Raw genomic sequence first — 27,941 nt, forward strand, 5'->3', positions numbered from 1 at the left:
CTGGATAATGTACCCGCCTGCGTTTAGAGCTTAGTCCAGAGCGTCTTCGGTGACGGCCTCTGGTAGCTTTTCGACTGTTGTCTGGAGACCAGGCGATTCTCCTCCACTGGTAAGATGATCCGAATCGTCCGTTTCCGGAAAGAGGGCAAGCTCGTGATTGAGCATGATGGCAGTCTCGTACAGGGCTACCGACTGGTTCATGCTCACGTAGAGACGGCTAACCCAGTCTCTCGGACCCTGCAGGTTGGGAAGAAGCCGGCCCAAAGCGCTAACTGCCCCCTCCAACCGTGGGATCAGCCGAAATGCCCCTCGAAACACCAGTGGCTGTTGAGGATCAGTCTCATATATCTCATCTGGGACTTCATTTCGACGTTGGCCACATCTATCCGGATCAGGAGGTGACAGCTTCTGCCAAGGTGCGTGTATCGCCAGCACTTCGGTCTTATGGAGCGCCAGCTGTAATTTAATCCTCCTGATCCGTCGACGCATCGGGCACTGTACTCCGTGCGCTAAATGGCCATCCTTCAATTGTCCCCGACGGCCAGAACTAACATGCCTTTGCGAAGCTTGTTAGGCCATATCGAGAAGGCCATCGGCTTGCAGAACTGTGTCGTACTCGAGGTTCCATAACAAGGGTTCTGCGGAACCCCGAAGTGTTTCTCTGTCCGTTTTAAACTGCACCAGTCCAGATACTCAATCTGCGGAAAGACATTGGTGATGTCTAATGAAATCGTCAATGCCAATCCACTGGAAGATGGTCAAGGCCAAGAGGGACCGGACTCGACGAATTGTATCAATTGTCGTCAGTCCCGTTCAGAATTTAAATTGGCACTCGGCTAGATCAAGTCCACTACGCGAGGTGCCCAATGATATGGGTCGCCAATATTCTTTCCAAGAATTTGCCGCCTTGTTGAGGAGACAGATGGGCCAGTGCAATGATGGAGATTTGGCTTTCTATGAAAGTCGCAACGATTCCGGCAAGCGGGGAGAGATCCTGGCGGGACAGGAGTTGGACGCCTTCAAACTGCCAAGTTGATAATCCATGCTGCTACAATTTCGTCAACGTTGACCAAACACTGCCGCACAGCGATATCGAAATCTGCATTCACAGATCGCAATGTCCAAACATGGGACTACCGCTGCAATGTGACACTCCTTTCAAGTTACTGGTGAGAAAACCACCGTGAATTAGGAACATATCTACTTGGACCCAAATCCTAGCAAATCGATGTGTTGTTGCTATACTTGTAAACCTTGGATGACCCTTATTACTCCAGGTTGTTTCTTGGCTGGTGTCATTGTGGGAACTCTAGCTTTCTAGACCAGTTTTGGATAAATGTGTGAAAGGGATTCAGGCAGAATTAAATACAAGAGAAAGGACTGAGATAGTAGATTCTTCAATTCCAACTATTATCAAAAGAGTTAGAGTGAATAAAATTGTTATCTGTCCACGAAAAAAAGGCATAGCATGTTTACATCCTCGTTTCCTCCCGTAGTTTACTGCCGCTCCTACGATCGCAAACGAATCGCAGATGGCGACTCGTAGCAAGACCGAGCGAGAGAAAATGCTGTATTATTGACATAGACTTCTAACCATGTTCACTACTAAGAAACAAAATGATTTAGTTCCTGTTTAAATACTATCATTGATTCGATAAGTTTCTCGTAATGAAAGAATGAGTTTAATTTTACATTTGTAATAATCATTCATATTTTTTAAATCATTTATAGCGAAAAGAAGTAATTTGTATTTATTAAAAATAATATTAACCCGCTTATAATCATTTCTATCTAGATAAATTCTATATAATTACGACTGTGCCGCCTTTCCGTAGTTAAGAAGTAGAACAAAGAAAAGTCACATTCTACCTTAACCTATACGGCCAGTATTAATTCCTCTTTTGCATTCATTGACTGAGCTAGAAATCTACTCAGAAATCCTCAGAATAATCTAAACTCTAAGTCCCAGAAACGAGATTGTTAAGGAGTTTAATGCCTTGTTTCCTCAAGACATTCCAAGACTAGATGAAGAGTAAATATAGATAATCAGTAAATACAATGTTCAATATTTCAGATGTTACTTACAAAATTTATTATTTGCAAAATTAATGTCATAGGAAAAAGAAGGAGGATTTACGACATACATTTTTTATGTGAAAAACAAAGTAATGATAATGCACGATGTACGAATATACAAATATACAAATATACAATGATTAACAATTAAAATCGCTTAACAACATGTACTTTTATTTCCTGAGGTTCTGCATTAGCATTAACATTAAAAAATATTTTGCGAAATTTTGCATCTGAAAGCAATGAATTCCACATTGGGTCCCTCTGCAAAAATTAAATCCATTGTATATTAACAAATACTTTCTGTTAATTGTACATTTCTTTATTTCAATATTATATTATCTTACCATAAAAGTATTGAAATTACCACACAGTATCAGACTGTGTTTTGCCCTTGTAAGAGCAACACATAATCTTTGTCTATCGGATAAAAATCCAATTCCCCGACTTCGTACACACGACATAATTATCACATCACGTTCTTGTCCTTGGAAACCATCAACTGTATTTACATCAAGTTTGATTTTTCTCTTTATATTTTTTGATAACAAAGCCATTCTGGAATTTTTAACATCAATATTACACATTACATATTCATAATAACATTTATTAAATACCAGTTTACTAAATCTAAAGTAAATGTGTGTTCAAGGACTTACCTTTCAGCAATTTTTTTCTGTAGTATAGATTTCTGATTATTGTACGGTGTAATAATACCGATTGAAATACATTCCCATTTATCGAAATTGGCAAAAATTAGCATAGAGGCTATCATATTAGTTACAAACTGCGCTTCGTCAGTATTTGAAAAATTGTCATTGTTTTGATTTGCATTAATGTTTAGAATTCGATATGTCTGAAATGGAAAGCTTTCATTGCGCGCTACTGCAGTTTTCAATTTTCCACCGTAAAAGAATATATTTGGCCAAGAGCAAATCTCATGTTGCATTCGATATTGCATATCCAACCCAATAATTGGATTACTTGGATAGAATTCAAAAGCATTTTGAACTCGCGAGAAAATGGATTGATCCAATCCAAACTGTTTTGCCTGTGGACTTAGTATAGTAGCTGGTAATTGATTTGAATCTCCAACCAAAACTAATGTATTCACTCTCAACATCAATGGTATCAAAGTTTCTGCCTCACAACTTTGACTAGCTTCATCCACAATACAAACAGATATTTCGTGCTTATCCGAAAAAAAAACAGATTCCATTTGGTTATTGTAGCACGATGAAAGAGTACACGTTATTATGTCTGCATGTGCAAGAACCCTATTCTCTGCCGCACGTTGTGTCTTTACACGTTCTTTTGAATTTATTTCTTCTAATGGTCTACAATGTAGCAACAGCTCGGACTTTGCAGTTATATCTGTCAATTCCATTCGAACATGTTGCCTGTATACTTCATACATTTTTTGAGTATTTGCGACTTCGCGTTTTAAAGCATTTATTTTAGATTCTAAAAACGACTTTTCTTCATCCACACTATCGAGTGGAATATTATTCGTAATAGACAACGTTCTCATAACTTCCCGTTTTGCAAGCTCAGTGACAGAAATATCCTTTACAATAGGATGTATCGCTTCCGCCCGACCAATCCGAACCATTTTAAATCCTTTAGAGTGAACGTGCTTCATAGTAGATCTAATTTGTAACAACCTCATAGTAATTTCATCGGTAGCAGCATTTGAAGGAGCACAGACTAATATCTTCAAAGGACTTCCACTGTTTGTATACCTGTTACTTCCATACAATACTTGAGTCACAATATTTGCAATAACTTTTGATTTCCCAGTACCTGGTGGACCTTGTATAAAGCACAATTTCGCTTGTTTCTGTACTATAGTTTCAGTTATTTTGAAAACAGCTTCTAATTGTTTTTGATTTAATTTATCTTGAGTTATTAATGTCTCCGATGCAGAGACTGTAGGCAATTGGTACATTTCAATTTTCGGACTTAAAATTGGATCCATCAACTGTGATTTTGGAAGACAATCTAATGCCCGCACCATCCGTAATGTTGAACGCAAGTAAGTTACAGTTCTCAATCGTTGAACTCGATTTACTACAATATTTTGATTCAGGGGTTTTGTTGTCATAGTATACGTTAATAATGAACAAGGATTTTTCACATAATGTCCTAAATCTCTGTTATAGTGCGTCCATGGTGTTAATCAACTACCTTGATCAAAAAGTTTTAGGACTTTATTCATAAAATCAAAAATACAAATTTATTCGTCCGTATCGATATGGTCCCCTTCAAAGTAGTCCCCATTGACTGCAATGCACTTGCGCCAGCGCTTGATCCAATCCTCGAAACACCGCTGGTACTCAATTTTCGGTATGTCCATCAGAGCCGTCTTCGATTTTGTCATGACCTCCTCTCGGGTACTGTAACGCGTTCCGCGAAGCGATTTTTTAATTCGGTTGAACAGAAAAAAGTCGCAGGGAGCCAGATCTGGTGAATTTGAAGGCTGCTGGATAGTGTTCGTGTTGTTTTTCGTCAAAAACTCGCGGATAAGGATCGCATTGTGCGCCGGTGCGTTATCGTGGTGCAAAATCCACGAGTTGTTTGCCCACAAATCTGGCCTTTTTTGACGAATTGCTTTGCGCAAACGTCTCAAAACGCCCAAATAGTATTCTTTGTTGACTGTCTGTTTTTCTGGCAAGAATTCTTGATGCACAACACCATTGTAATCCATGAAAACCGTGAGCATCGCCTTCTTTCTTGACTGAAAACGACGTGGTTTTTTCGGTCTCGGCTCTTCCGGTGCACGCCATTCACTCGCTTGATGTCTGGATTGTGTGTCATACTCATAAATCCACGTCTCATCTCCAGTGATGATACGTTTAATAAATGTTAGGTCGGATTCGGCCTTGGAAATCATGTCTTTCGCGATTTCAACGCGGTCCTTTTTTTGCATGAAATTGAGGTCTTTCGGCACCAGTTTTGCAGCGACACGTCTGAGGCCCAAATCACTAACCAAAACGTCTTGAACGGATCCATAAGCAATGTTCAAGTCCTCTGCCAGCTCTCTGATGGTCAATTTGCGGTTTTCGGACAACATTTCTTGAATTTTATCGATGTTTTCATCGGTTTTCGACGTTGTTGGCCTGCCACTGCGTTTGTCATCCTCGACCGACTCACGACCACTTCTGAAGCGTTCGTGCCATCGAAAAACATTTGATCTCGAAAGAGTATCGTTGCCGAAACACTTCTCCAACATATCCAAGGTCTGCGGACCGTTAAATCCGTTTTTTACACAAAATTTAATGCAAACTCGTTGATGCTCAAATGATGCCATTTTCAAAATCGAAGACACGAACAAAGGAGATGTGCTCAGTACAACGTAACTTTTATAAATATCAAGCTATGATGCTGAAATTGGAAGGAAGTGTTAATGACAGATATGGTAACCTAACAAAAAAAAAAAGAAACAATCGGGTGATTGACAGCGACACACGGGGGACAGTCCTAGAACTTTTTGATCAAGGTAGTATTGTTTGGTGCACGTCCGCAACATATGCAAATACTTTATGAAATGCTTTCCTCTTCTCTTGGTTATCAATATATTCTAAAAATACTAAATCTCCAAAAACAGGATGAGCTTGTCTCTTCATATCTTGTTTTGTAGCTAATACTTCAATCATCAAAGTTGTTAAATATATATTTGTAGATTTCATGTCTCTTTGAATGGAATTTTTAACTATGGAACACATTAATGTAGGTCGTCTAGGATCTTGATCAATATTCTGGAATTCTTTAGTTATTCCGTACCAAGTTTCTAGCAAGAGAAGAGGTGAAATAATACTACAATACTCGTCATACGATTTATAATGTGTTAACATTACATAGAGTTCATTGCCATTTACAACCGGTGGTGTGGTGTTTAAATATTCTTGTTCTTCTAACCAAACTGGATTCCATAAGAATATACGCAGCAAAAATTTATGGGTCCTTTCGTTTTCTGTTGCCCCAAATGCTTTTATACGAGGTAGGGGTGCATCTTTTCCTTTTAATTTTTTTAAAACATTCAATTCATCGATCTGATATTCACGTACGGTTTGGATCACTGTGGAAAAGGATACGCGTTTTGTTTTTTTTTTATTTTGCAACTCAGTATTTGATGTACAAGGTGCAAGTGATTTGTTCGGGGTGGATACAGTTGATTTTGTATTTGAAACATTTCCCAATTTAGTTCTTGTTGTATCAGTATCCATTACTTTCTCCATTGTGATTGCCAATAAAGTACTTTCAGACGTTTTTCCTGCTTTGATCGCATTATTCATTTTTGGTATTTTACCCACTTTATTTAGTTCGACAAGTGTTAAGGAATGTTGCAGATCCGTTGTTAATCCTTCAACTGTATTTTTCTTTTTTCTAGAATGATTTATCAATGGAGTCTGATTAGACGAAGTTTTTGATTTTTCTAATATTGGTAATTTGGACAGAGAAATTGTGTCTTCTACAAGAAAATCACTTCGGGTTTTCACCGACATTTTTGCTTTCGGTTTTACAGTAGTACATTTCTTTTCTTGATTGTTTTCTAAAGACAGTCGCTTCTCCTCCATGGCAACCGTTTTCAATTTTTGTTTCCAATTATCTACCAACTTCTTTTTTTCTTCTTTAGTAAGAGGAGTACTTGCTTTTATTTTGTTGGAATGAATGCAACAACGATCTTAAGGATGCCAGATGTCGATTTTTGGGACTGTCTCCGTATTGGCGCGTGAGGGTCGTCCGCCACGCGGTCAACGGTTTGGCCGTTTACGTTTTTGTTTTTCCTACCAGTCGAGTTCCAAGTCCAGAGTCACGAAGACATATCACATTGTACTCCTCGAGTTCCTACATTGTATTCTTGTGTGTACGGGAACTATACTACTAGATACGCGAGATCCCTGCATATCATAATAAACTACTTATTATAATCTGAACTTTCCAACAGGTTATGGGCCCAGGGCTAGTGTATAGTGACTAAGGTGTTTATAAAGTCAGTACAAATTTTTTTTTGTGTGTGTGATATAAAAGTGAATCAAGTCAAAATGTCTGGTGTAAGTAGTGCTTTCTCAATCCAGAAACTAAACGGTGGGAATTATTCGGTATGGAGTTATAAATTAGAACTGCTGCTGATTAAAGAAAAATTGTGGAATGTGATAGCAGAAGAGAAACCTGAACCAGCGACCGTTGCGTGGACGCAGAAGGACAATGAAGCACGTGCCACAATTGGTCTCTTAGTTGAAGACACTCAGTTGCAACACATAAGGAATGCGAAAACCGCACGTGAAGCATGGGAGTCACTAAAGGATTACCACCAAAAGTCGACCTTAACAAGTAAGGTTCTGTTGTTAAAGCGACTGTGCCGAACGGTAATGAAGGAAGATGGTGACATGGAGCAACACATTACCATAATGTCAGGGTACATAAATGACTTAACGGCTCTCGGACAAAACCTACCAGATAATTTAATGGCGGCAATGCTATTGGGAAGTCTCCCTGAATCTTACGAAACGTTGGTTACAGCCCTTGAAAGCAGACCGGAAAACGATTTCACTTTGAAACTCGTAAAGGGAAAACTAATAGACGAGTTCAAAAGGCGTAAAGGGGCAAAGGACACAAGGGAGAATGCACAAGGTGCCGAAACGGCAATGAAAACAGATTTTGGATGCAGAAGCGGTGCCCAATCAAGAAGGACTTGTTATTTTTGTAAGAAGCCGGGGCATTACAAAAGTGACTGTACAAAATACAAGTCCTGGAAAAATAAGCAAGGAAAAGCCAATACAGTATCGGAAGGAAAATCTTCAAACGATATAAGTTTTTATGCAAAGGTTTTGACGGATAATCCAGAAGAAACGTGCTCGAAAGCCGAAACTAAAGAAAATGCGAGACCTCACATTTGGATCATTGATTCCGGTGCAACTAGCCACATGTCAGCGTCAAAGGAATTCTTTCAAGAATTGGACACAAAGAGGCAAGGCCACGTGCGCCTTGCAGACGAAAGCAAAGTGGTCAAAGTGCATGGGATCGGATCGGGAACAATTAAATGTGGAGTGGATGCAGAAAAAGTTTTGGAAGTGAAAGTGACTAACGTGCTTTACGTTCCGTCACTCGGGTCTAATTTATTGTCGGTCAAAAGGCTAACCGAAAAAGGTTTCAGGTTGACTTTCGTTAAAGAAGACTGCACAATTTCAAAAGATGGGAAACTTTTAGCAAGAGCCACGACATCTGGAAACCTTTACCAGCTAAATGTAGTCGAAGAGGCACATGTCGCAAGCGGAAACAGTAACACTGGGCACACCGAAAATTGCCAGCATACCTGGCATCGACGGTTTGGTCATCGGGACCCAAGTGCAGTAAAAGAGCTTAGCGAAAAAAGGTTAGCTAAAGGTATAAGGGTAATCAGCTGTGGACAACGCATAACTTGCGAGTGTTGCATCATTGGCAAAATGTCGCGTATACCGTTTCCGAAAGAATCAAGGAACAGATCAAATGCAATTTTGGATCTTATTCATACTGATGTTTGCGGACCTATGCAAACAGTAACACCGGGCAATAAAAGGTACATTCTGACCATCATTGACGATTACTCCCGCTATACGAATATTCATCTTCTTGACCATAAAAATGAAGCTGCAGAACGCATCAAGTAATTTGTGGAAATGACGAAGACGCAGTTTCAGGAAAAGCCGAAGAAAATACAGTCAGATAGAGGAAGGGAGTACGTAAATGAATATCTGCAAAAATACTTGAGAAAGGAAGGGATTCAAGTACAATATACCGCTGCTTATTCACCGCAACAAAATGGTGTTGCAGAACGAAAGAACAGATCCTTATTAGAAATGGCAAGATGTATGTTGTTGGACGCGAAATTAGCAAAAAAATATTGGGGAGAGGCGATAAACACCGCGAATTATTTGCAAAATCGCCTACCAACAAAAGCCATAAGAAAGACCCCGTATGAGCTATGGCATTCAAGAAAACCAGACGTCAGAAACTTACATATATTCGGATGCAATGCGTATATCTACGTTCATAAGGAACAGCGAAAGAAGCTAGATAACAAAGCTGAAAAATACACCTTCGTTGGTTATTCGGAGGAATCAAAAACCTACAGATTATTGGACACAGAAACAAGTAAAATCAAAATTAGCCGTGACGTGATATTCTTAGACAAAGTGGATGAAGATAAATCAATTCGTACGGATAATGATGAGATCACGTTTCCATCGAAGGCGAGCCACAACGAAGAGAACCAAGGAAGCTCAAGCGATGAACGGTCCGAAGAAGAATTGCCATCAGAAGAACCAAGAATTGAAGATTCTGTGCGAAATAAACAATCAGAGAGGAAAAACCGTGGTGTGCCACCGGATAGGTACATGGCTTCTCTGAATACAGTTACAGTTGAAGAAAATGAGCCAAGGAACGCGAAACAGGCATTATCAGGACCCAACAAGGACAAATGGAAAAGGGCCATGGATGAAGAGATCATTTCCCTGAATGAAAATGACACTATCTGGGCATAGAAGTAAGGAAAGATGAGAGAGGATTAATCGGCTACGCTGACGCGGACTGGGCCCAAAACAAAACCGATCGAAAATCCATCAGCGGATACGTATTTCAGCTCTTTGGAGGTTCGATAAGTTGGGCTTGCAGGAAACAATCTTGTGTTTCATTATCGTCCACGGAGGCTGAGTACGTTGCACTTGCAGAAGCAACTCAGGAAGCACTGTGGTTGCACCGTTTGCTTCAAGATTTCGGGGAAGAAGATGGCTATCGAAGGAATACAACCATCTATGAGGACAACCAAAGTTGCTTAAAGCTTGTGTGTAGTGACAAGTTTAATAATCGAACTAAACATATAGACACTAAGTTTCATTACATAAAAGATGTGCATAGTCAGGGAATCGTGAACTACGAATATTGTCCCACAGAACGAATGTTAGCGGATATGTTAACAAAACCTTTAGGCAAAGTGAAGTTAAAGTTTTTCATTAATAAGTGCGGACTGTTTTAGTTCTTTAAAGTAAATAAGAATGATCATTGTTGAGGAAGGGTGTTGGAATGAATGCAACAACGATCTTAAGGATGCCAGATGTCGATTTTTGGGACTGTCTCCGTATTGGCGCGTGAGGGTCGTCCGCCACGCGGTCAACGGTTTGGCCGTTTACGTTTTTGTTTTTCCTACCAGTCGAGTTCCAAGTCCAGAGTCACGAAGACATATCACATTGTACTCCTCGAGTTCCTACATTGTATTCTTGTGTGTACGGGAACTATACTACTAGATACGCGAGATCCCTGCATATCATAATAAACTACTTATTATAATCTGAACTTTCCAACATATTTTATTAGGAGGAAGACAATCAGCCCATTTGTGAAGAATTCTGCGATTCTTTCGTTCTTTTGCAAGCACATATTGTTCTATTTTAGACTTCTCTTTCAACTCTTTCTTTTCCTTGGTAGTCAATTTTTGTTTCACAGGTTTCTCAAGACTTTCTTGCACTTTGTTAGCACCACTACTTTGTCTTTTAGTAGATAAATGGGGTGGTTCTATCTGAGGTACTTTCTTTTCAAGTGATTCTTTTTTCTTCAAAGTTATTGAAGTTTCTATCGTGCTACTGAATGAAGTATCGACCTTTTGCGTTTGTTGCTTACTTTGATTTCTCCAAGATTCTGAATGTTTTTTATTACTAATTGTACGATTATTAAAAAATTCTGTACTATTTTCTTTGAAATCAATTTCCACTCTTTTGTACAAGAACTCGATAAATACGTTTGACTTGTATTCCTCACATTTTGTAAAGATGTCTCTTTTCCTTTCCTGTATACAGATTTCTTTATTTTGTTTTCTGGTTTACCCTTTGTACCTACATCTGGTTGCAATTCATCTACAGCTTCATTCAAATCATAAACAAGGTTTTCAATATCAGTACTTTCTATTTCCGTTTTGTCTTCCTTTGCATTGTAATCCTCTTTAATTTTTGTAATAATTTCATCATCTTCGTTGAGTATTTGACTTCGAGATAATCTGCACAACCAATTATTGCCTTCATCTTCACTATCGGTTAATGAAATGACTAAATCCTCATCATGGAGTCTATTGTATCTCTCGCTATCTGTTTCTGCACATTCATCTTTAATTTCCTGTTTAACTGATGTATTGACACCAAATCCACTATCAAACAATTGAGAACTCGGGAAGATATCATCCTCGCTGTCACTTAAATTTACAACGTCATCCTCTGAAAACTTTGTTGTTGGTACTTGTTGTACCGTTTTCAATTTTAACGGCGATATAAGTGTCATAGAATTTACATGTACTTCATCACAATTCTCGTTATTTTGTTTGGATAGACTATTCTTTAACGAATCATGAATTATTTCAATGTCATTCTCATCCATAATTTCACATTTTTCTAAAATTTGAATACTCATTTGTGAAGTACATTTTTGTATATTTCATAAAATAAGTAACAACAAAAATGTAATTACTTTCGACAGGTTCTTTCATTAAATGAGATTCATCTTCCAATTTTGGTATTTTGTTCGGTACAATTACTACATCGCAATTTCTTTCTTCTCTCTTACGTTTAACTAGAGGATCAGACCTATCACTGGACGTGCATCTTGTGAGTGTATTTTCAGAATTTAATACAGTTTCTGAAAGAGTACTGGCATTGTTACTTTCTAGCGTTTGTGACTGCTAAAATGACGACAATGTGTAAAAGAATCATTTAGTAACTGTTAAAGTAATGTTATTAAATAATCAAATGACTCTGAAGTAAATTTTTACCGCAATTGTGTGCAATTTATATGCAAACATGGTTTTATCCGTAATATCAATACCAGAACATCCAACCCCTACGATGTCATTTGAATGTAATTGAACTACTTGGTGTGGCTGTTGGGCAACTCCATTTATGAATAAACCATTCGCACTCTAAAATAATAATAAACTGTCACAAGTGACTTATTCCATTCTTATTATGTATGAGTATATTAAACACGTTGTACTATTAGAATTTTGAATGTTGATATACCATCAAATCTGCCACAAATAACCCATCTTTCCGATGGAAGAAAATACAATATTGACGAGACACTACCATACTGAGGCATACTATTTCATTTTCTTTGGATCTTCCGCAGGTATACTAAAATAAAATAATTTTACATGTAAAAAATATCTGCAATTATTGACGATTTTGAATGTTTTTACCTACTCAAAACGTTCAATCGCTACAAAAATTGCGTTAAAAAAGAATTCAATACAGAACACTAGCAGATATCAAATAATGTTGAGGCAATAATTCGAAAGAAAGTTCATTTTATCGAATGTCATGCTCGTCGATAATATTTTCAAAATGAACATTATATACGTACTGCATAGTTTGGTTTATCAAGAGTAATCGTATCTTGACCATTAATCCGCTTCAATATGAACTGACAATTAGCGTTTGTATCCATTTTCTTAAAACAATCAGTATATTTGTAGGTCCTACTGTTCCCTTCGGTAACCTGTTTCCCGTTACGCTAAACTCATTTTGTAAAACTTCGTTTCGAAGTGTTGGATGTGTTCGAAACTCGATATAAATCAGTCTACATATTGTTCAACAATGTTATTCTTTAAATAAATAAAATTACATTTCGTACCCTACATTAAAACGAAACGCATGAATGAACGTTCATCGCTCTTCGCGATTGAATTTACACACCGCGCGTTTCGTGATGGGTTCCGAAACCAATGTGGCTATTCTGTTGATTGACTGCACGCGGAGGACTGTGTAAATACATCTTGCGAACGTATATTGGTAAAATATGACAATGACATTACGTTAATTGGGTTTCTTTCTTCTTGTTTGAGACATCGTAACGTACAGACGTAATTTTACGTTTTCCATTATTTCGTTCTATTTTATTCACACTTACACCGACAGGTTTCTTAAAATTTTATTTTTGCAGTAGATCCTTATTTCAGCAAATTACGATATAAATGTATCCATTAATAACATAAAAATAATGTTTTTTTTAAATAATGTATATTCTACCCCCCCCCATAAGTGAAATTTAACAACTTGAATATAAATGGATGACCAGAGAATTTGATACATATACTTGTTACTATTAAGTTTTAATAATGATGAATAATGATTACACAATTCGTTTAAATATAATTCTTTAATTTGATCCGACATCGCTTTTATTTTTTAACGCGTTTATAATCGTGGTATAACAAAGGGATATAAATGACCGATCGATAACAAGCATTCACATGTACAGTAACAGAACTATCTATTTTATCGATGCGAACTTTGAATTACCGAACAATATTGCTCTAAAAAACTGGAGGACATTTTCGCGTGGTCGGCACTGTAGACGTTCCACAACGCCAAAAGAGTTCCAATACCACTTATCCGAATTTATAATGAAAGGAAATTCTCAATTTTTTTTATTTTTTTTTTTCTAAACGTGCTGTACTGGCCAAATATTACCATTACTCACTATACATATAGGAAGTGTATCTATGTATATTAAGATAAGAATTTCGTTTAAAGAGATATTTGGCGTAAAATAAATGATATTCTGTAACTTCGTGTAATCACGAGGAGAAATGGGTGGATGAACTACTGAATCTAAGAAGGGAACTAAGTACATAGATACGATTATGATTTCCCCTTTCTGTACTTCCTTTTCTACGTTCAATACAATACCACGAGTTTGTTTTTGCTTTAGATCGTTCTCGGTGGTCCTTTGCTTATGCAACCGTGAAAATCAAACAACCCACCGCTTTATCAGAGGTCCGAATTCTCAAAAAAGTGGCGGTGCGTCATTCTCGTCGCGCATGCTGCTTTCTTAATACTCGCAACGCGTAGAACTCTCACATTTGTAAATTTCATATAATACAAATTATGTAATCCTAAAATGTAAAAATATGTCTTTACGTTACGATATCTCAAACGAGAAGAAAGAAACCCAATTAACGTAATGTCATTGTCATATTTTACCAATATACGTTCGCAAAATGTATTTACACAGTCCTCCGCGTGCAGTCAATCAACAGAATAGCCACATTGGTTTCGGAACCCATCACGAAACGCGCGGTGTGTAAATACAATCGCGAAGAGCGATGAACGTTCATTCATGCGTTTCGTTTTAATGTAGGGTACGAAATGTAATTTTATTTATTTAAAGAATAACATTGTTGAACAATATGTAGACTGATTTATATCGAGTTTCGAACACATCCAACACTTCGAAACGAAGTTTTACAAAATGAGTTTAGCGTAACGGGAAACAGGTTAACGAAGGGAACAGTAGGACCTATAAATATACTGATTGTTTTAAGAAAATGGATACAAACGCTAATTGTCAGTTCATATTGAAGCGGATTAATGGTCAAGATACGATTACTCTTGATAAACCAAACTATGCAGTACGTATATAATGTTCATTTTGAAAATATTATCGACGAGCATGACATTCGATAAAACGAACTTTCTTTCGAATTATTGCCTCAACATTATTTGATATCTGCTAGTGTTCTGTATTGAATTCTTTTTTAACGCAATTTTTGTAGCGATTGAACGTTTTGAGTAGGTAAAAACATTCAAAATCGTCAATAATTGCAGATATTTTTTACATGTAAAATTATTTTATTTTAGTATACCTGCGGAAGATCCAAAGAAAATGAAATAGTATGCCTCAGTATGGTAGTGTCTCGTCAACATTGTATTTTCTTCCATCGGAAAGATGGGTTATTTGTGGCAGATTTGATGGTATATCAACATTCAAAATTCTAATAGTACAACGTGTTTAATATACTCATACATAATAAGAATGGAATAAGTCATTTGTGACAGTTTATTATTATTTTAGAGTGCGAATGGTTTATTCATAAATGGAGTTGCCCAACAGCCACACCAAGTAGTTCAATTACATTCAAATGACATCGTAGGGGTTGGATGTTCTGGTATTGATATTACGGATAAAACCATGTTTGCATATAAATTGCACACAATTGCGGTAAAAATTTACTTCAGAGTCATTTGATTATTTAATAACATTACTTTAACAGTTACTAAATGATTCTTTTACACATTGTCGTCATTTTAGCAGTCACAAACGCTAGAAAGTAACAATGCCAGTACTCTTTCAGAAACTGTATTAAATTCTGAAAATACACTCACAAGATGCACGTCCATTGATAGGTCTGATCCTCTAGTTAAACGTAAGAGAGAAGAAAGAAATTGCGATGTAGTAATTGTACCGAACAAAATACCAAAATTGGAAGATGAATCTCATTTAATGAAAGAACCTGTCGAAGGTAATTACATTTTTGTTGTTACTTATTTTATGAAATATACAAAAATGTACTTCACAAATGAGTATTCAAATTTTAGAAAAATGTGTAATTATGGATGAGAATGACATTGAAATAATTCATGATTCGTTGAAGAATAGTCTATCCAAACAAAATAACGAGAATTGTGAAGAAGTACATGTAAATTCTATGACACTTGTATCGCCGTTAAAATTGAAAAAGGTACAACAAGTACCAACAACAAAGTTTTCAGAGGATGACGTTGTAAATTTAAGTGACAGCGAGGATGATATCTTCCCGAGTTCTCAATTGTTTGATAGTGGATTTGGTGTCAATACATCAGTTAAACAGGAAATTAAAGATGAATGTGCAGAAACAGATAGCGAGAGATACAATAGACTCCATGATGAGGATTTAGTCATTTCATTAACCGATAGTGAAGATGAAGGCAATAATTGGTTGTGCAGATTATCTCGAAGTCAAATACTCAACGAAGATGATGAAATTATTACAAAAATTAAAGAGGATTACAATGCAAAGGAAGACAAAACGGAAATAGAAAGTACTGATATTGAAAACCTTGTTTATGATTTGAATGAAGCTGTAGATGAATTGCAACCAGATGTAGGTACAAAGGGTAAACCAGAAAACAAAATAAAGAAATCTGTATACAGGAAAGGAAAAGAGACATCTTTACAAAATGTGAGGAATACAAGTCAAACGTATTTATCGAGTTCTTGTACAAAAAGAGTGGAAATTGATTTCAAAGAAAATAGTACAGAATTTTTTAATAATCGTACAATTAGTAATAAAAAACATTCAGAATCTTGGAGAAATCAAAGTAAGCAACAAACGCAAAAGGTCGATACTTCATTCAGTAGCACGATAGAAACTTCAATAACTTTGAAGAAAAAAGAATCACTTGAAAAGAAAGTACCTCAGATAGAACCACCCCATTTATCTACTAAAAGACGAAGTAGTGGTGCTAACAAAGTGCAAGAAAGTCTTGAGAAACCTGTGAAACAAAGATTGACTACCAAGGAAAAGAAAGAGTTGAAAGAGAAATCTAAAATAGAACAATATGCGCTTGCAAAAGAACGAAAGAACCGCAGAATTCTTCACAAATGGGCTGATTGTCTCCCTCCTAATAAAATAAAAGCAAGTACTCCTCTTACTAAAGAAGAAAAAAAGAAGTTGGTAGATAATAGGAAACAAAAATTGAAAACGATTGCCATGGAGGAGAAGCGACTGTCTTTAGAAAACAATCAAGAAAAGAAACGTACTACTGTAAAACCGAAAGCAAAAATGTCGGTGAAAACCCGAAGTGATTTTCTTGTAGAAGACACAATTTCTGTGTCCAAATTACCAATATCAGAAAAATCAAAAACTTCGTCTAATCAGACTCCATTGATAAATCATTCTAGAAAAAAGAAAAATACAGTTGAAGGATTAACAACGGATCTGCAACATTCCTTAACACTTGTCGAACTAAATAAAGTGGGTAAAATACCAAAAATGAATAATGCGATCAAAGCAGGAAAAACGTCTGAAAGTACTTTATTGGCAATTCCAATGCAAAAAGTAATGGATACTGATACAACAGGAACTAAATTGGGAAATGTTTCAAATACAAAATCAACTGTATCCACCCCGAACAAATCACTTGCACCTTGTACATCAAATACTGAGTTGCGAAATAAAAAAAAAACAAAACGCGTATCCTTTTCCACAGTGATCCAAACTGTACGTGAATATCAGATCGATGAATTGAATGTTTTAAAAAAATTAAAAGGAAAAGATGCACCCCTACCTCGTATAAAAGCATTTAGGGCAACAGAAAACGAAAGGACACATGAATTTTTGCTGCGTATATTCTTATGGAATCCAGTTTGGTTAGAAGAACAAGAATATTTAAACACCACACCACCGGTTGTAAATGGCAATGAACTCTATGTAATGTTAACACATTATAAATCGTATGACGAGTATTGTAGGATTATTTCACCTCTTCTCTTGCTAGAAACTTGGTACGGAATAACTAAAGAATTCCAGAATATTGATCAAGATCCTAGACGACCTACATTAATGTGTTCCATAGTTGAAAATTCCATTCAAAGAGACATGAAATCTACAAATATATATTTAACAACTTTGATGATTGAAGTATTAGCTACAAAACAAGATATAGAGAGACAAGCTCATCCTGTTTTTGGAGATTTAGTATTTTTTGAATATATTGATAACCAAGAGAAGAGGAAAACATTTCATAAAGTATTTGCATATGTTACGGACGTGCACCAAACAATATTAACACCATGGACGCACTATAACAGAGATTTAGGACATTATGTGAAAAATCCTTGTTCGTTATTAACGTATACTATGACAACAAAACCCCTGAATCAAAATATTGTAGTAAATCGAGTTCAACGATTGAGAACTGTAACTTACTTGCGTTCAACATTACGGATGGTGCGGGCATTAGATTGTCTTCCAAAATCACAGTTGATGGATCCAATTTTAAGTCCGAAAATTGAAATGTACCAATTGCCTACAGTCTCTGCATCGGAGACATTAATAACTCAAGATAAATTAAATCAAAAACAATTAGAAGCTGTTTTCAAAATAACTGAAACTATAGTACAGAAACAAGCGAAATTGTGCTTTATACAAGGTCCACCAGGTACTGGGAAATCAAAAGTTATTGTAAATATTGTGACTCAAGTATTGTATGGAAGTAACAGGTATACAAACAATGGAAGTCCTTTGAAGATATTAGTCTGTGCTCCTTCAAATGCTGCTATCGATGAAATTACTATGAGGTTGTTACAAATTAGATCTACTATGAAGCATGTTCACTCTAAAGGATTTAAAATGGTTCGGATTGGTCGGGCGGGAGCGATACATCCAATTGTAAAGGATATTTCTGTCACTGAGCTTGCAAAACGGGAAGTTAAGAGAACGACGACTAATACGAATAATATTCCACTCGATAGTGTGGATGAAGAAAAGTCGTTTTTAGAATCTAAAATAAATGCTTTAAAATGCGAACTTGCAAATACTCAAAAAATGGATGAAGTATACAGGCAACATGTTCGAATGAAATTGACAGATATAACTGCAAAGTACGAGCTGTTGCTACATCGTAGACCATTAAAAGAAATAAATCCAAAAGAACTTGTAAAGATACAACGTGCAGCAGAGAATAGAGTTCTTGCGCATGCAGACATAATAACGTGTACTCTTTCATCGTGCTACAATAACCAAATGGAATCTGTTTTTGTTTCGGATAAGCACAAAATATCTGTTTGTATTGTGGATGAAGCTAGTCAAAGTTGTGAGGCAGAAACTTTGATACCATTGATGTTGAGAGTGAATACATTAGTTTTGGTTGGAGATTCAAATCAATTACCAGCTACTATACTAAGTCCACAGGCAAAACAGTTTGGATTGGATCAATCCATTTTCTCGCGAGTTCAAAATGCTTTTGAATTCTATCCAAGTAATCCAATTATTGGGTTGGATATGCAATATCGAATGCAACATGAGATTTGCTCTTGGCCAAATAAATTCTTTTACGGTGGAAAATTGAAAACTGCAGTAGCGCGCAATGAAAGCTTTCCATTTCAGACATATCGAATTCTAAACATTAATGCAAATCAAAACAATGATAATTCTTCAAATACTGACGAAGCGCAGTTTGTAACTAATATGATAGCCTCTATGCTAATTTTTGCCAATTTCGATAAATGGGAATGTATTTCAATCGGTATTATTACACCGTACAATAATCAGAAATCTATACTACAGAAAAAAATTGCTGAAAGGTAAGTCCTTGAACACACATTTACTTTAGATTTAGTAAACTGGTATTTAATAAATGTTATTATGAATATGTAATGTGTAATATTGATGTTAAAAATTCCAGAATGGCTTTGTTATCAGAAAATATAAAGAAAAAAATCAAACTTGATGTAAATACAGTTGATGGTTTCCAAGGACAAGAACGTGATGTGATAATTATGTCGTGTGTACGAAGTCGGGGAATTGGATTTTTATCCGATAGACAAAGATTATGTGTTGCTCTTACAAGGGCAAAACACAGTCTGATACTGTGTGGTAATTTCAATACTTTTATGGTAAGATAATATAATATTGAAATAAAGAAATGTACAATTAACAGAAAGTATTTGTTAATATACAATGGATTTAATTTTTGCAGAGGGACCCAATGTGGAATTCATTGCTTTCAGATGCAAAATTTCGCAAAATATTTTTTAATGTTAATGCTAATGCAGAACCTCAGGAAATAAAAGTACATGTTGTTAAGCGATTTTAATTGTTAATCATTGTATATTTGTATATTTGTATATTCGTACATCGTGCATTATCATTACTTTGTTTTTCACATAAAAAATGTATGTCGTAAATCCTCCTTCTTTTTCCTATGATATTAATTTTGCAAATAATAAATTTTGTAACATCTGAAATATTGAACATTGTATTTACTGATTATCTATATTTACTCTTCATCTAGTCTTGGAATGTCTTGAGGAAACAAGGCATTAAACTCCTTAACAATCTCGTTTCTGGGACTTAGAGTTTAGATTATTCTGAGGATTTCTGAGTAGATTTCTAGCTCAGTCAATGAATGCAAAAGAGGAATTAATACTGGCCGTATAGGTTAAGGTAGAATGTGACTTTTCTTTGTTCTACTTCTTAACTACGGAAAGGCGGCACAGTCGTAATTATATAGAATTTATCTAGATAGAAATGATTATAAGCGGGTTAATATTATTTTTAATAAATACAAATTACTTCTTTTCGCTATAAATGATTTAAAAAATATGAATGATTATTACAAATGTAAAATTAAACTCATTCTTTCATTACGAGAAACTTATCGAATCAATGATAGTATTTAAACAGGAACTAAATCATTTTGTTTCTTAGTAGTGAACATGGTTAGAAGTCTATGTCAATAATACAGCATTTTCTCTCGCTCGGTCTTGCTACGAGTCGCCATCTGCGATTCGTTTGCGATCGTAGGAGCGGCAGTAAACTACGGGAGGAAACGAGGATGTAAACATGCTATGCCTTTTTTTCGTGGACAGATAACAATTTTATTCACTCTAACTCTTTTGATAATAGTTGGAATTGAAGAATCTACTATCTCAGTCCTTTCTCTTGTATTTAATTCTGCCTGAATCCCTTTCACACATTTATCCAAAACTGGTCTAGAAAGCTAGAGTTCCCACAATGACACCAGCCAAGAAACAACCTGGAGTAATAAGGGTCATCCAAGGTTTACAAGTATAGCAACAACACATCGATTTGCTAGGATTTAGGTCCAAGTAGATATGTACCTAATGTAGGATGGTTCTCTCCCCAGTAGCTCCAAAGGAGTGCCGCATTGCGACGGTAATGTTTTGGACATTGCAATCTGTTGATGTAGAGGTCAGTATTGCTATGTGCCAGAGTTTGGTCGATGCTGATGAGCTGCAGTGGAGACAGCTATATTTGTAAGAGAAAAACAGCATGGATTATTGTTGCTCGTGAGGTTACTGGCAAGAGAATCATCTTGTGTGGCTCTAAACAATAACTAATATAAACTAAAGGAGAGTATATATTTTACGTTCACAATTAAGTTGAAAATGCAGAATAAAATTTTATACGAGACTTCGTTTTCCCCAAATATCTGTTTCGAAGATTCGACGTATTCAATACATTTTAGGTTCAATGAAACTGTAAACTTAAATCAATTCATTCATTATGCATTATTGTTAAAGGAAAACATATTTCTTTCAAGTTTTAAATATTTTAAAATATAAGCTTGTTTTATGATGTTGTATTCGCTTTATTTTTCAGTTCTTACAAGTATTGAAAAAATTCAATTATATTTTTGAAAGTTGGATAGAATATACGTAATGTATATAAATAGTTAATAATATTTCTTAGAAATTATTTATTTCATGTAAGAATATAAATATACAAATGGTCTTACATTAGAACATGACTATATAAAATAAATAACTTAATAATACATAAAGAAGTAGTTGATGTTTATTTTTATACATTAAGTATTGAATATTATACAAACGCTGAAAACATTTTCAATAAGAATGTAAAATTCAATATTAAAGGAGACCACCTTAGACGAAGTAGTACTATAGAAAAATTGTTTTTGTAATTGCTAATATACAATTCATATGCAATATAAAGTATGTACAATTGCAATATTTAATGTCTAAGTTTCCAAGAAATTTTTAAATTAAAAATTGGCATGATTGCACTTTTGCATTGTAACTAATAAAGGAACAATATGGTATTAAATGTAATTTGATCACTTGCATAACTACAGTAAGATAACATAAGTTACACATATACAGCAGGATCATATGTTTTTATATTTGTAATTTAGAAAATAATTAATATAATTGTTTTGCATACAAAATTATTATTTTCTAGTATTTTACATTACTATAAAGAATACTAGATCTTGTATGCTTAGAAGAATACTAATCATTAAATGTACAAGTTAGTTTTTGTCATAATTAACTATTGAAAAGATTCAAATCAGGATACTTGTAACATTTTGGTATGTGTGTTCAATGTACAAGCCTTTCAGATACCAAACTAATAAATTTTGTGAAACAAAAAAATAAGTTAATTTGGTATTTGAAAAACTTATTATCCGTCCACGAGAAGAGAGCACAGCGTGTTTACATCCTCGCTACGATCGCAAGCAAGAATCGCCATTTGCCGAAAACGGTGATGAAGATCAACGGCGACCGTAACGAGATGGAATAAGAGAATATTGCGTCATTGACGTATCCTTCTAATCAAATGTTAGCTATTAAGAAACAGAATGATTTCATTCCTATTTAAATACTATCGTTTATTCGATAAGTTGTTCGTAATAAAAAAATGAGTTTAATTTTATATTTGTAGTAATCATTAATATTTTGAAAATTATTTATAGCGAAAATAATTAATTTGTATTTAATAAAAACAATATATCTCCGCTTATACTCATTTCTATTTAGATAAATTCTCTATAATTACAATTTATACAGAAACAGGTCATACTAAAATTAAAACCAGCATAACCTTTACATTTTCTTACGTTACAAATCATAAAAGTTATACTTGTTTTAATACTAACATGACTTGTTTTTGTCTAAATTGTAGTTATATAGAGTTTTTTTTTATAGAAATAAGTATAAGCGAATTTATATTAATTTTAATAAATGCAAATTAATTCTTTTCGCTATAAATAATTTTCGAAATATTAATGATTATTACGCATATTGAATTCTATTCATTTTTTCATTACGAACAACTTATTGAATCAGGAGAATTACTTAAACCGTAAGCAAATTATTCTGTTTATGAATACTTGACGCTTTATTGGGAGCCTACGCCGATGCACTAGGAATTCGTTCTTACTCGCACTTGAAATCACCGCCGTTGGTCTTCATCATCGTCTTTGGTCAACGATGATTCTTGTTTGCGATCGCAGAAGCTGTAATAGACTACAGCCGAAGCGAGGATGTAAACACGTTGTACCTTCTTTTTATGGATGGGTAATACTTGTAATACTATACACAATCTGACTGAAAAAGTAAATGCTATTTACATTGTACATACTACTATGCCATTAACATTATACACTAATTAATAAAGCAGTTTACATATATATACGTATATACATACATTTATATATAAATATAAAAACAGGCCTTAAAAGTATTTTATAAAACTATCATTTTACACAATGTTTGTTCATAAAAATCCTATTTTAGTTATAAATAAGACATTTGTTTTATTAGTATGTAAAAGTTAATATTAAATATAATTTAATGATAGTGTATCTAATATTGTAATATATAACTTATTGTTGCTTTCTTTTAAAAAATTCCTGAAAGAATCACAGAACAAATTACATGCAAATAGCATATCTTACTATTTGCATTTTTGTTCCTTTGTTTACATTTTATTTTCGCTGTAAAATTTTTGGGTATTATAAAATATGTTTCTTCGGATGACATTGTTTTAAATCTTTTTTTTCAGAATTTATCATTACATATTAATATATATTTTGTCAAAAAATAGAATTAGTTTCTTCTTTTAAATAAAAATTAAAAGCAAAATTTTTTTTAGTTACTTATTATAAGTAACATAAGACTTCTATGCAATAAGATATAAGTTGATATGGTTACTAATACACAAGGTGGTCCACCATAAACAAAGCACCTATCTCCTTTGCTGTTAAAGATACAAAAGAATGTTTAATTATGTAGGTATTTCGTTTCTTGTGGATTATTCTATACAGTGTAGTTAATACAGTCAGTCTTATTGATCAGTTCACAGTAATAATTACATGTAGTCAAACATTCTATTGAATTTTGTATCTTTATCCTATTGTATATTGTTTTATTTATTTTTCTAAATTTATTTTTTCACTGCTATACTTTTATTAACTATTGCTAATATTTCATTTACTAAAGATCTATATGAAAGATATTCAAATTTAGCATAAATATATTTTCCATTAAATAATTGCAAAATTATTTTTCTAACTATTTAATGTAAAAAATGCAACATTTAAATCGAATGAAAATTTTCCTGTATATTATAATATTGCTCATATTATTATTAAAGGAAAGCATTCATGCTAAAATCAATTACTCTTTGGTTTTAAGATAAAATTTTGAAAATTTTTAGTTTCATATCATTTTCGGCGTCGCATTTAATGGTACCAAAAAATTTTTTGTCATTTTGAACAAAATTTTGAGAAAAAGTAATTGGATCAAAAAAATCTTTATTTGATCTATCTAAACAATAAATAACCAAAATTTTATTTTGAAAATTTAATTTTTATTTAAATTATTGATATAAAAGAATATTCGTTTTCAAAATATTTATGTTTAACATAAAGAACTCATTTGACAACAAATACTTTTTATGGATACAAATAGACAGGTTTAAGATAATGATGATTACATAATTGTAATTTTTGCCTATTTAATTATAAAATAATTCAATTCATTTTTTTTTTAAAACCTCTTTAGCTATATGTTGGACCTGCATTGCATATCCGTGACTAAACAACAACTCACTTTTTTTATGTAGATATATTTTGTATCTGCCTAAAAAAATGATATTTCATGAAATTGATTTTTGTGATTATTTTTGTTCAAAACTTTGTTTAAAAGTGATTGAAAAAAGTGTTTAATTTATTTTTGTACCATTAAATTGAATACCAAATGTTACTTAAAAGTACAAATTTTTAAAGCTTTATCTTAAGAACTATTTGTAATCAATTTTTTATGTGGATGTTCTTTAATGTTATAATAGCAATTATACTTGAAACATAAAATTAGTTATTTAATAAAAAATTGAATACATAATTGAAGAAATGATAAAAAATGTATTAAATTCAGTGCATATTAGATGTTGACTTCTTTGGATTCTCCTAGCAACATACAGTTTTCAGTTTCCTATTACTTGTATCTTACAAGGCAGTGTTTGGTGAAAACATTATAAGTTATAAAAGTATATATATCTACAAAAATGGTTGATTAAAAAGCAAAATAGATTGTAGAGGTATTTGTTAATAGAAATATGATAATATTCATATTGTACATTATGTTGGATTAGATATACTGGGAAAATTTTACACTTTCCTAATATTTTCCCTACTGTATTTACCAGACAGTGGGAGACTCATTATTTAAACAAATGTTATATATAACATTTACTTTCTTCATTGATTGAATTATGACATTTGGTCTAATTCAAAATTAACTTTTATGACCTCTTTTATAAAAGTAGTAAAATGATAAAGTAATTATATAAGTTAATTAAGTAATCCAATTTCCTTAGTATTTTATAATGATGGTAGCATTGTCAGTCGCATAAAATATTCATTCACTAGTTCATTGTTTGTTGCTAATGGCAGTGTAGTTATTCAAACATGCATGTAAATACTTTTGGTAAAAGTAAGTATCATTACCAGTGTTATGAAACTGTAGGATGCAGTTGCATTACTGGAGGTTAATGATGGAATATTATTTCCTGGTATACTGCTGGTATCTATTATTATAAAAAATAACCAATTATGATAAATGTAAATAAAATTTTACAAAATCTATAATATAATATGAATAAAACATCAGAATATGACTTAATTTTTACCTGATATTCTAGATCGTGGGGTTGTTGCTATTCTCATTATTGTATTATGGGGAATTGGTTTCATTGGTGTTGGTGCAGGACTTGGAGAATTTCCATAACATTGACCTAAAGAAATATTGTTTGAACCTCGTGTTAATACGTTAAGTATAAATATGTAAATTCGTCAAAATCTATTAAATTATATTTTTATATTGAATGATTAAACCTTGTATTTAATAATTTAAACTCTGAAAGTTACCTTTTTTATATAAACGCATTCCTTCTTGTTTAGGATCAATGTTTCGAATGCAGTGATCCCCTGCTTCCTTGATATAGATTTCTTCATCATTTACAATTAAACCAACAAAGCATTCATTAGTGCTGGTATCATTTCTCATGGTATATGTATACATGACACCTTTTTCTTCCCATTGTCCTAAGCACAAATATGCTCGTTCTGAAACAATTTTGAAATAGACGTTTTTCTAAGTTTAAATTATCATTTATAATGTCTTTTATTACGAATTATATCAGATGCAGTATCTTACCTTCATAAAGTTCACCAGATTCACAATCAGTAACTTTAAAATACATTATTTCACGGGTATTGCAATTGCTACTCAACTCTGCACACATTCCTGATAAATCAGTTATCATTCCCATATATTGACCAGTAATTGGACAAGGCGATTCCACTACACGTTCTATTCCTAATTTGAATAGTATCATATTCAATATAACTTTTCAGTTAATAGTTATAAAATATCAACTAAATGTTTAGTAAATATAAAATATGAATATAAATGACATAATTTTTATACTTAACTTACTTGCTTGGGTCATCCAAACAGGTTTATCTAAATTAGGATCATCGCATAAATATGTTTGATAAACTGGACTCAATACCATTCCTGTAAGACATTATTTTTAAAGTTAGGTTCTAACTTAGTAAATTTTAATTATTGAAAATCATAAAAGGTATAAACACAAGAGATAAATACCAATTGTGAATTCTAGTACATTTTCACTTCGTTGTCGCATCATTAAACATAGATAAGCTGCTTCTTCACTAAAAACAAGAAAGTTGTTTACTGTCATTTTGTCGTACAATGAATCTATAATGTATAAAAGCAGTCTTTAAAATTTTGCCTTACCATTGATCTTTAGAATAAACAATGTAACGACCAGTCTCTTCATTTGAATCTACAGTAATAAAAGTATAACTATTGTAACCATTGAGGTCGGTAAAAGTCATAGTACCGTTTACGATAAGAGATTGTTCCCATAAACCTTGAGCCCATTTTGGAAATCTAAATCAATATAAATTTTTAAATGATATATTTCACTTAGTAGAAATTTAATCTAATTGTACTACCTCTTAATTACAGTTTATTCACAAATATAGCATAATAAATGTAATTGAATTGCGTTATTAATAATTTATCTATTATCTATTTATTTAAATAGCGAGACATTTAATTATTGAAATCTACTAACGTTGCCACATGAGTCTTCACGTAATTAGGCATTTTCTTTTGATTTGGAACTTTGCTCAGAACCAATGTCTCATATCCACTGGTTGAATTATCTAAATTTTCTGTACAACTGGAATCGCTGCTGAGTGCCATATATGTCTTTCCCTTTTTATTATCAACATGAAATAGCTGTAAACAATCATTTCTATAGATACCAAATACAGATATATACCAAACTACACGATTTACATGCTTTAAACTTTTACTTGCAACTCACCCCACATCTATATTGCGGTCTACCTTTGCTGGCTGCATTGTTGTCCAATAGAGCAAAATAAGTAGATCCATTTGGACCAGGCCAGTTGCCCAAACAATTAAATGTGAGATTTGCTGGAACATTAGTTACATTAAATCAGTTCTCTCGTTTCAATGTGGAACGTCTCTAATCATTAATAACTATTAACAGAAAGAATATGTTCAAAATTTTATTTATTCTACTTCATGAGAATAAGTGTTAACTACTCTTGTACAAAAATTAAAAAAAAAGTTACCTTGAGATTCAAAGGTGCAACGACTGAAGTGTAGTCGCAAAACAGAACCATCTGGGCAATTGTTGAAGGAAGATGAAAAGCTATTACATTCAATCACTCTATCGGATCCATTATTGACACTATATTTGAAATGATATTGCCCAGTTACAGGACAGTATTCATTTCTGATCGGAACATTTCCAACTTCTCTAGTACCTATGTAGACAATAATGGCGCGAATTAAATTATATTTATAGAATATTTCTAAACGTGATAAATTATAAAGGAACAAGTTGGATATATAGAGTGTCCCGCGCAACAAAAACAAGCTATATATTTAAAATGTCATTAGTAGAGAGT

At 33.7% G+C, this 27,941-nt stretch overlaps 4 protein-coding genes across 6 annotated transcripts in view; 2 read left to right on the plus strand and 2 right to left on the minus strand.

The window, feature by feature from the left end:
- The window catches only part of LOC143152372 (uncharacterized), a 66,949-nt gene that overhangs the window by 7,775 nt on the left and 31,233 nt on the right, over nucleotides 1-27,941 (minus strand). The window contains exons 4-13 of the mRNA XM_076322410.1: nucleotides 27,603-27,797; nucleotides 27,329-27,441; nucleotides 27,074-27,240; nucleotides 26,731-26,886; nucleotides 26,578-26,645; nucleotides 26,407-26,487; nucleotides 26,125-26,286; nucleotides 25,836-26,033; nucleotides 25,598-25,702; nucleotides 25,416-25,495 (exon numbers count right to left, since the gene is read on the minus strand). Coding sequence (XP_076178525.1) covers nucleotides 25,416-25,495; nucleotides 25,598-25,702; nucleotides 25,836-26,033; nucleotides 26,125-26,286; nucleotides 26,407-26,487; nucleotides 26,578-26,645; nucleotides 26,731-26,886; nucleotides 27,074-27,240; nucleotides 27,329-27,441; nucleotides 27,603-27,797 — 1,325 coding nt within the window. The remainder of the gene's footprint in view (nucleotides 1-25,415; nucleotides 25,496-25,597; nucleotides 25,703-25,835; nucleotides 26,034-26,124; nucleotides 26,287-26,406; nucleotides 26,488-26,577; nucleotides 26,646-26,730; nucleotides 26,887-27,073; nucleotides 27,241-27,328; nucleotides 27,442-27,602; nucleotides 27,798-27,941) is intronic.
- LOC143152379 (uncharacterized) lies at nucleotides 181-2,228 on the plus strand. The gene is made up of 2 exons (XM_076322423.1): nucleotides 181-1,665; nucleotides 1,796-2,228. The coding sequence occupies exon 1, from the start codon at nucleotides 725-727 to the stop codon at nucleotides 1,034-1,036; it is 312 nt and encodes a 103-aa protein (XP_076178538.1). The 5' UTR covers nucleotides 181-724; the 3' UTR covers nucleotides 1,037-1,665; nucleotides 1,796-2,228.
- Nucleotides 2,075-14,085, minus strand: LOC143152387 (uncharacterized). The gene is given in 10 exon segments (XM_076322433.1): nucleotides 2,075-2,340; nucleotides 2,424-2,634; nucleotides 2,736-4,263; nucleotides 5,564-6,727; nucleotides 10,417-10,803; nucleotides 10,839-11,492; nucleotides 11,569-11,776; nucleotides 11,870-12,016; nucleotides 12,117-12,230; nucleotides 12,460-14,085. Coding segments are annotated over 10 exon segments (4,614 nt in total). The 5' UTR covers nucleotides 12,544-14,085; the 3' UTR covers nucleotides 2,075-2,223.
- LOC143152358 (uncharacterized) lies at nucleotides 13,623-19,879 on the plus strand. 3 transcript variants are annotated; one of them, XM_076322379.1, is made up of 8 exons: nucleotides 13,629-14,239; nucleotides 14,423-14,509; nucleotides 14,739-14,852; nucleotides 14,953-15,099; nucleotides 15,190-15,400; nucleotides 15,477-19,224; nucleotides 19,326-19,536; nucleotides 19,620-19,879. In XM_076322379.1, the coding sequence occupies exons 2-8, from the start codon at nucleotides 14,426-14,428 to the stop codon at nucleotides 19,734-19,736; spliced, it is 4,632 nt and encodes a 1,543-aa protein (XP_076178494.1). In that variant the 5' UTR covers nucleotides 13,629-14,239; nucleotides 14,423-14,425; the 3' UTR covers nucleotides 19,737-19,879. The 3 variants fall into 3 exon arrangements, with proteins under 3 accessions (XP_076178512.1, XP_076178502.1, XP_076178494.1); XM_076322387.1 differs by having other exon boundaries at nucleotides 13,628-14,509; nucleotides 15,193-15,400; XM_076322397.1 differs by lacking the exon at nucleotides 19,620-19,879 and having other exon boundaries at nucleotides 13,623-14,509; nucleotides 19,343-19,508.

The sequence above is a fragment of the Ptiloglossa arizonensis genome, chromosome 1, assembly GCF_051014685.1.
Source record: "Ptiloglossa arizonensis isolate GNS036 chromosome 1, iyPtiAriz1_principal, whole genome shotgun sequence".
NCBI classification, from domain to species: Eukaryota; Metazoa; Arthropoda; class Insecta; order Hymenoptera; family Colletidae; genus Ptiloglossa; species Ptiloglossa arizonensis.

Coding starts and splice junctions, on each gene's coding strand:
- LOC143152379 (XM_076322423.1), top strand. CDS start 725: ATGAAATCGTCAATGCCAATCCACTGGAAGATGGTCAAGGCCAAGAGG.
- LOC143152358 (XM_076322379.1), top strand. CDS start 14,426: ATGGATACAAACGCTAATTGTCAGTTCATATTGAAGCGGATTAATGGT. Junction 14,510..14,738: donor TTGATAAACCAAACTATGCA/GTACGTATATAA, acceptor ATTTTATTTTAG/TATACCTGCGGAAGATCCAA. Junction 19,537..19,619: donor GTAATTTCAATACTTTTATG/GTAAGATAATAT, acceptor TAATTTTTGCAG/AGGGACCCAATGTGGAATTC.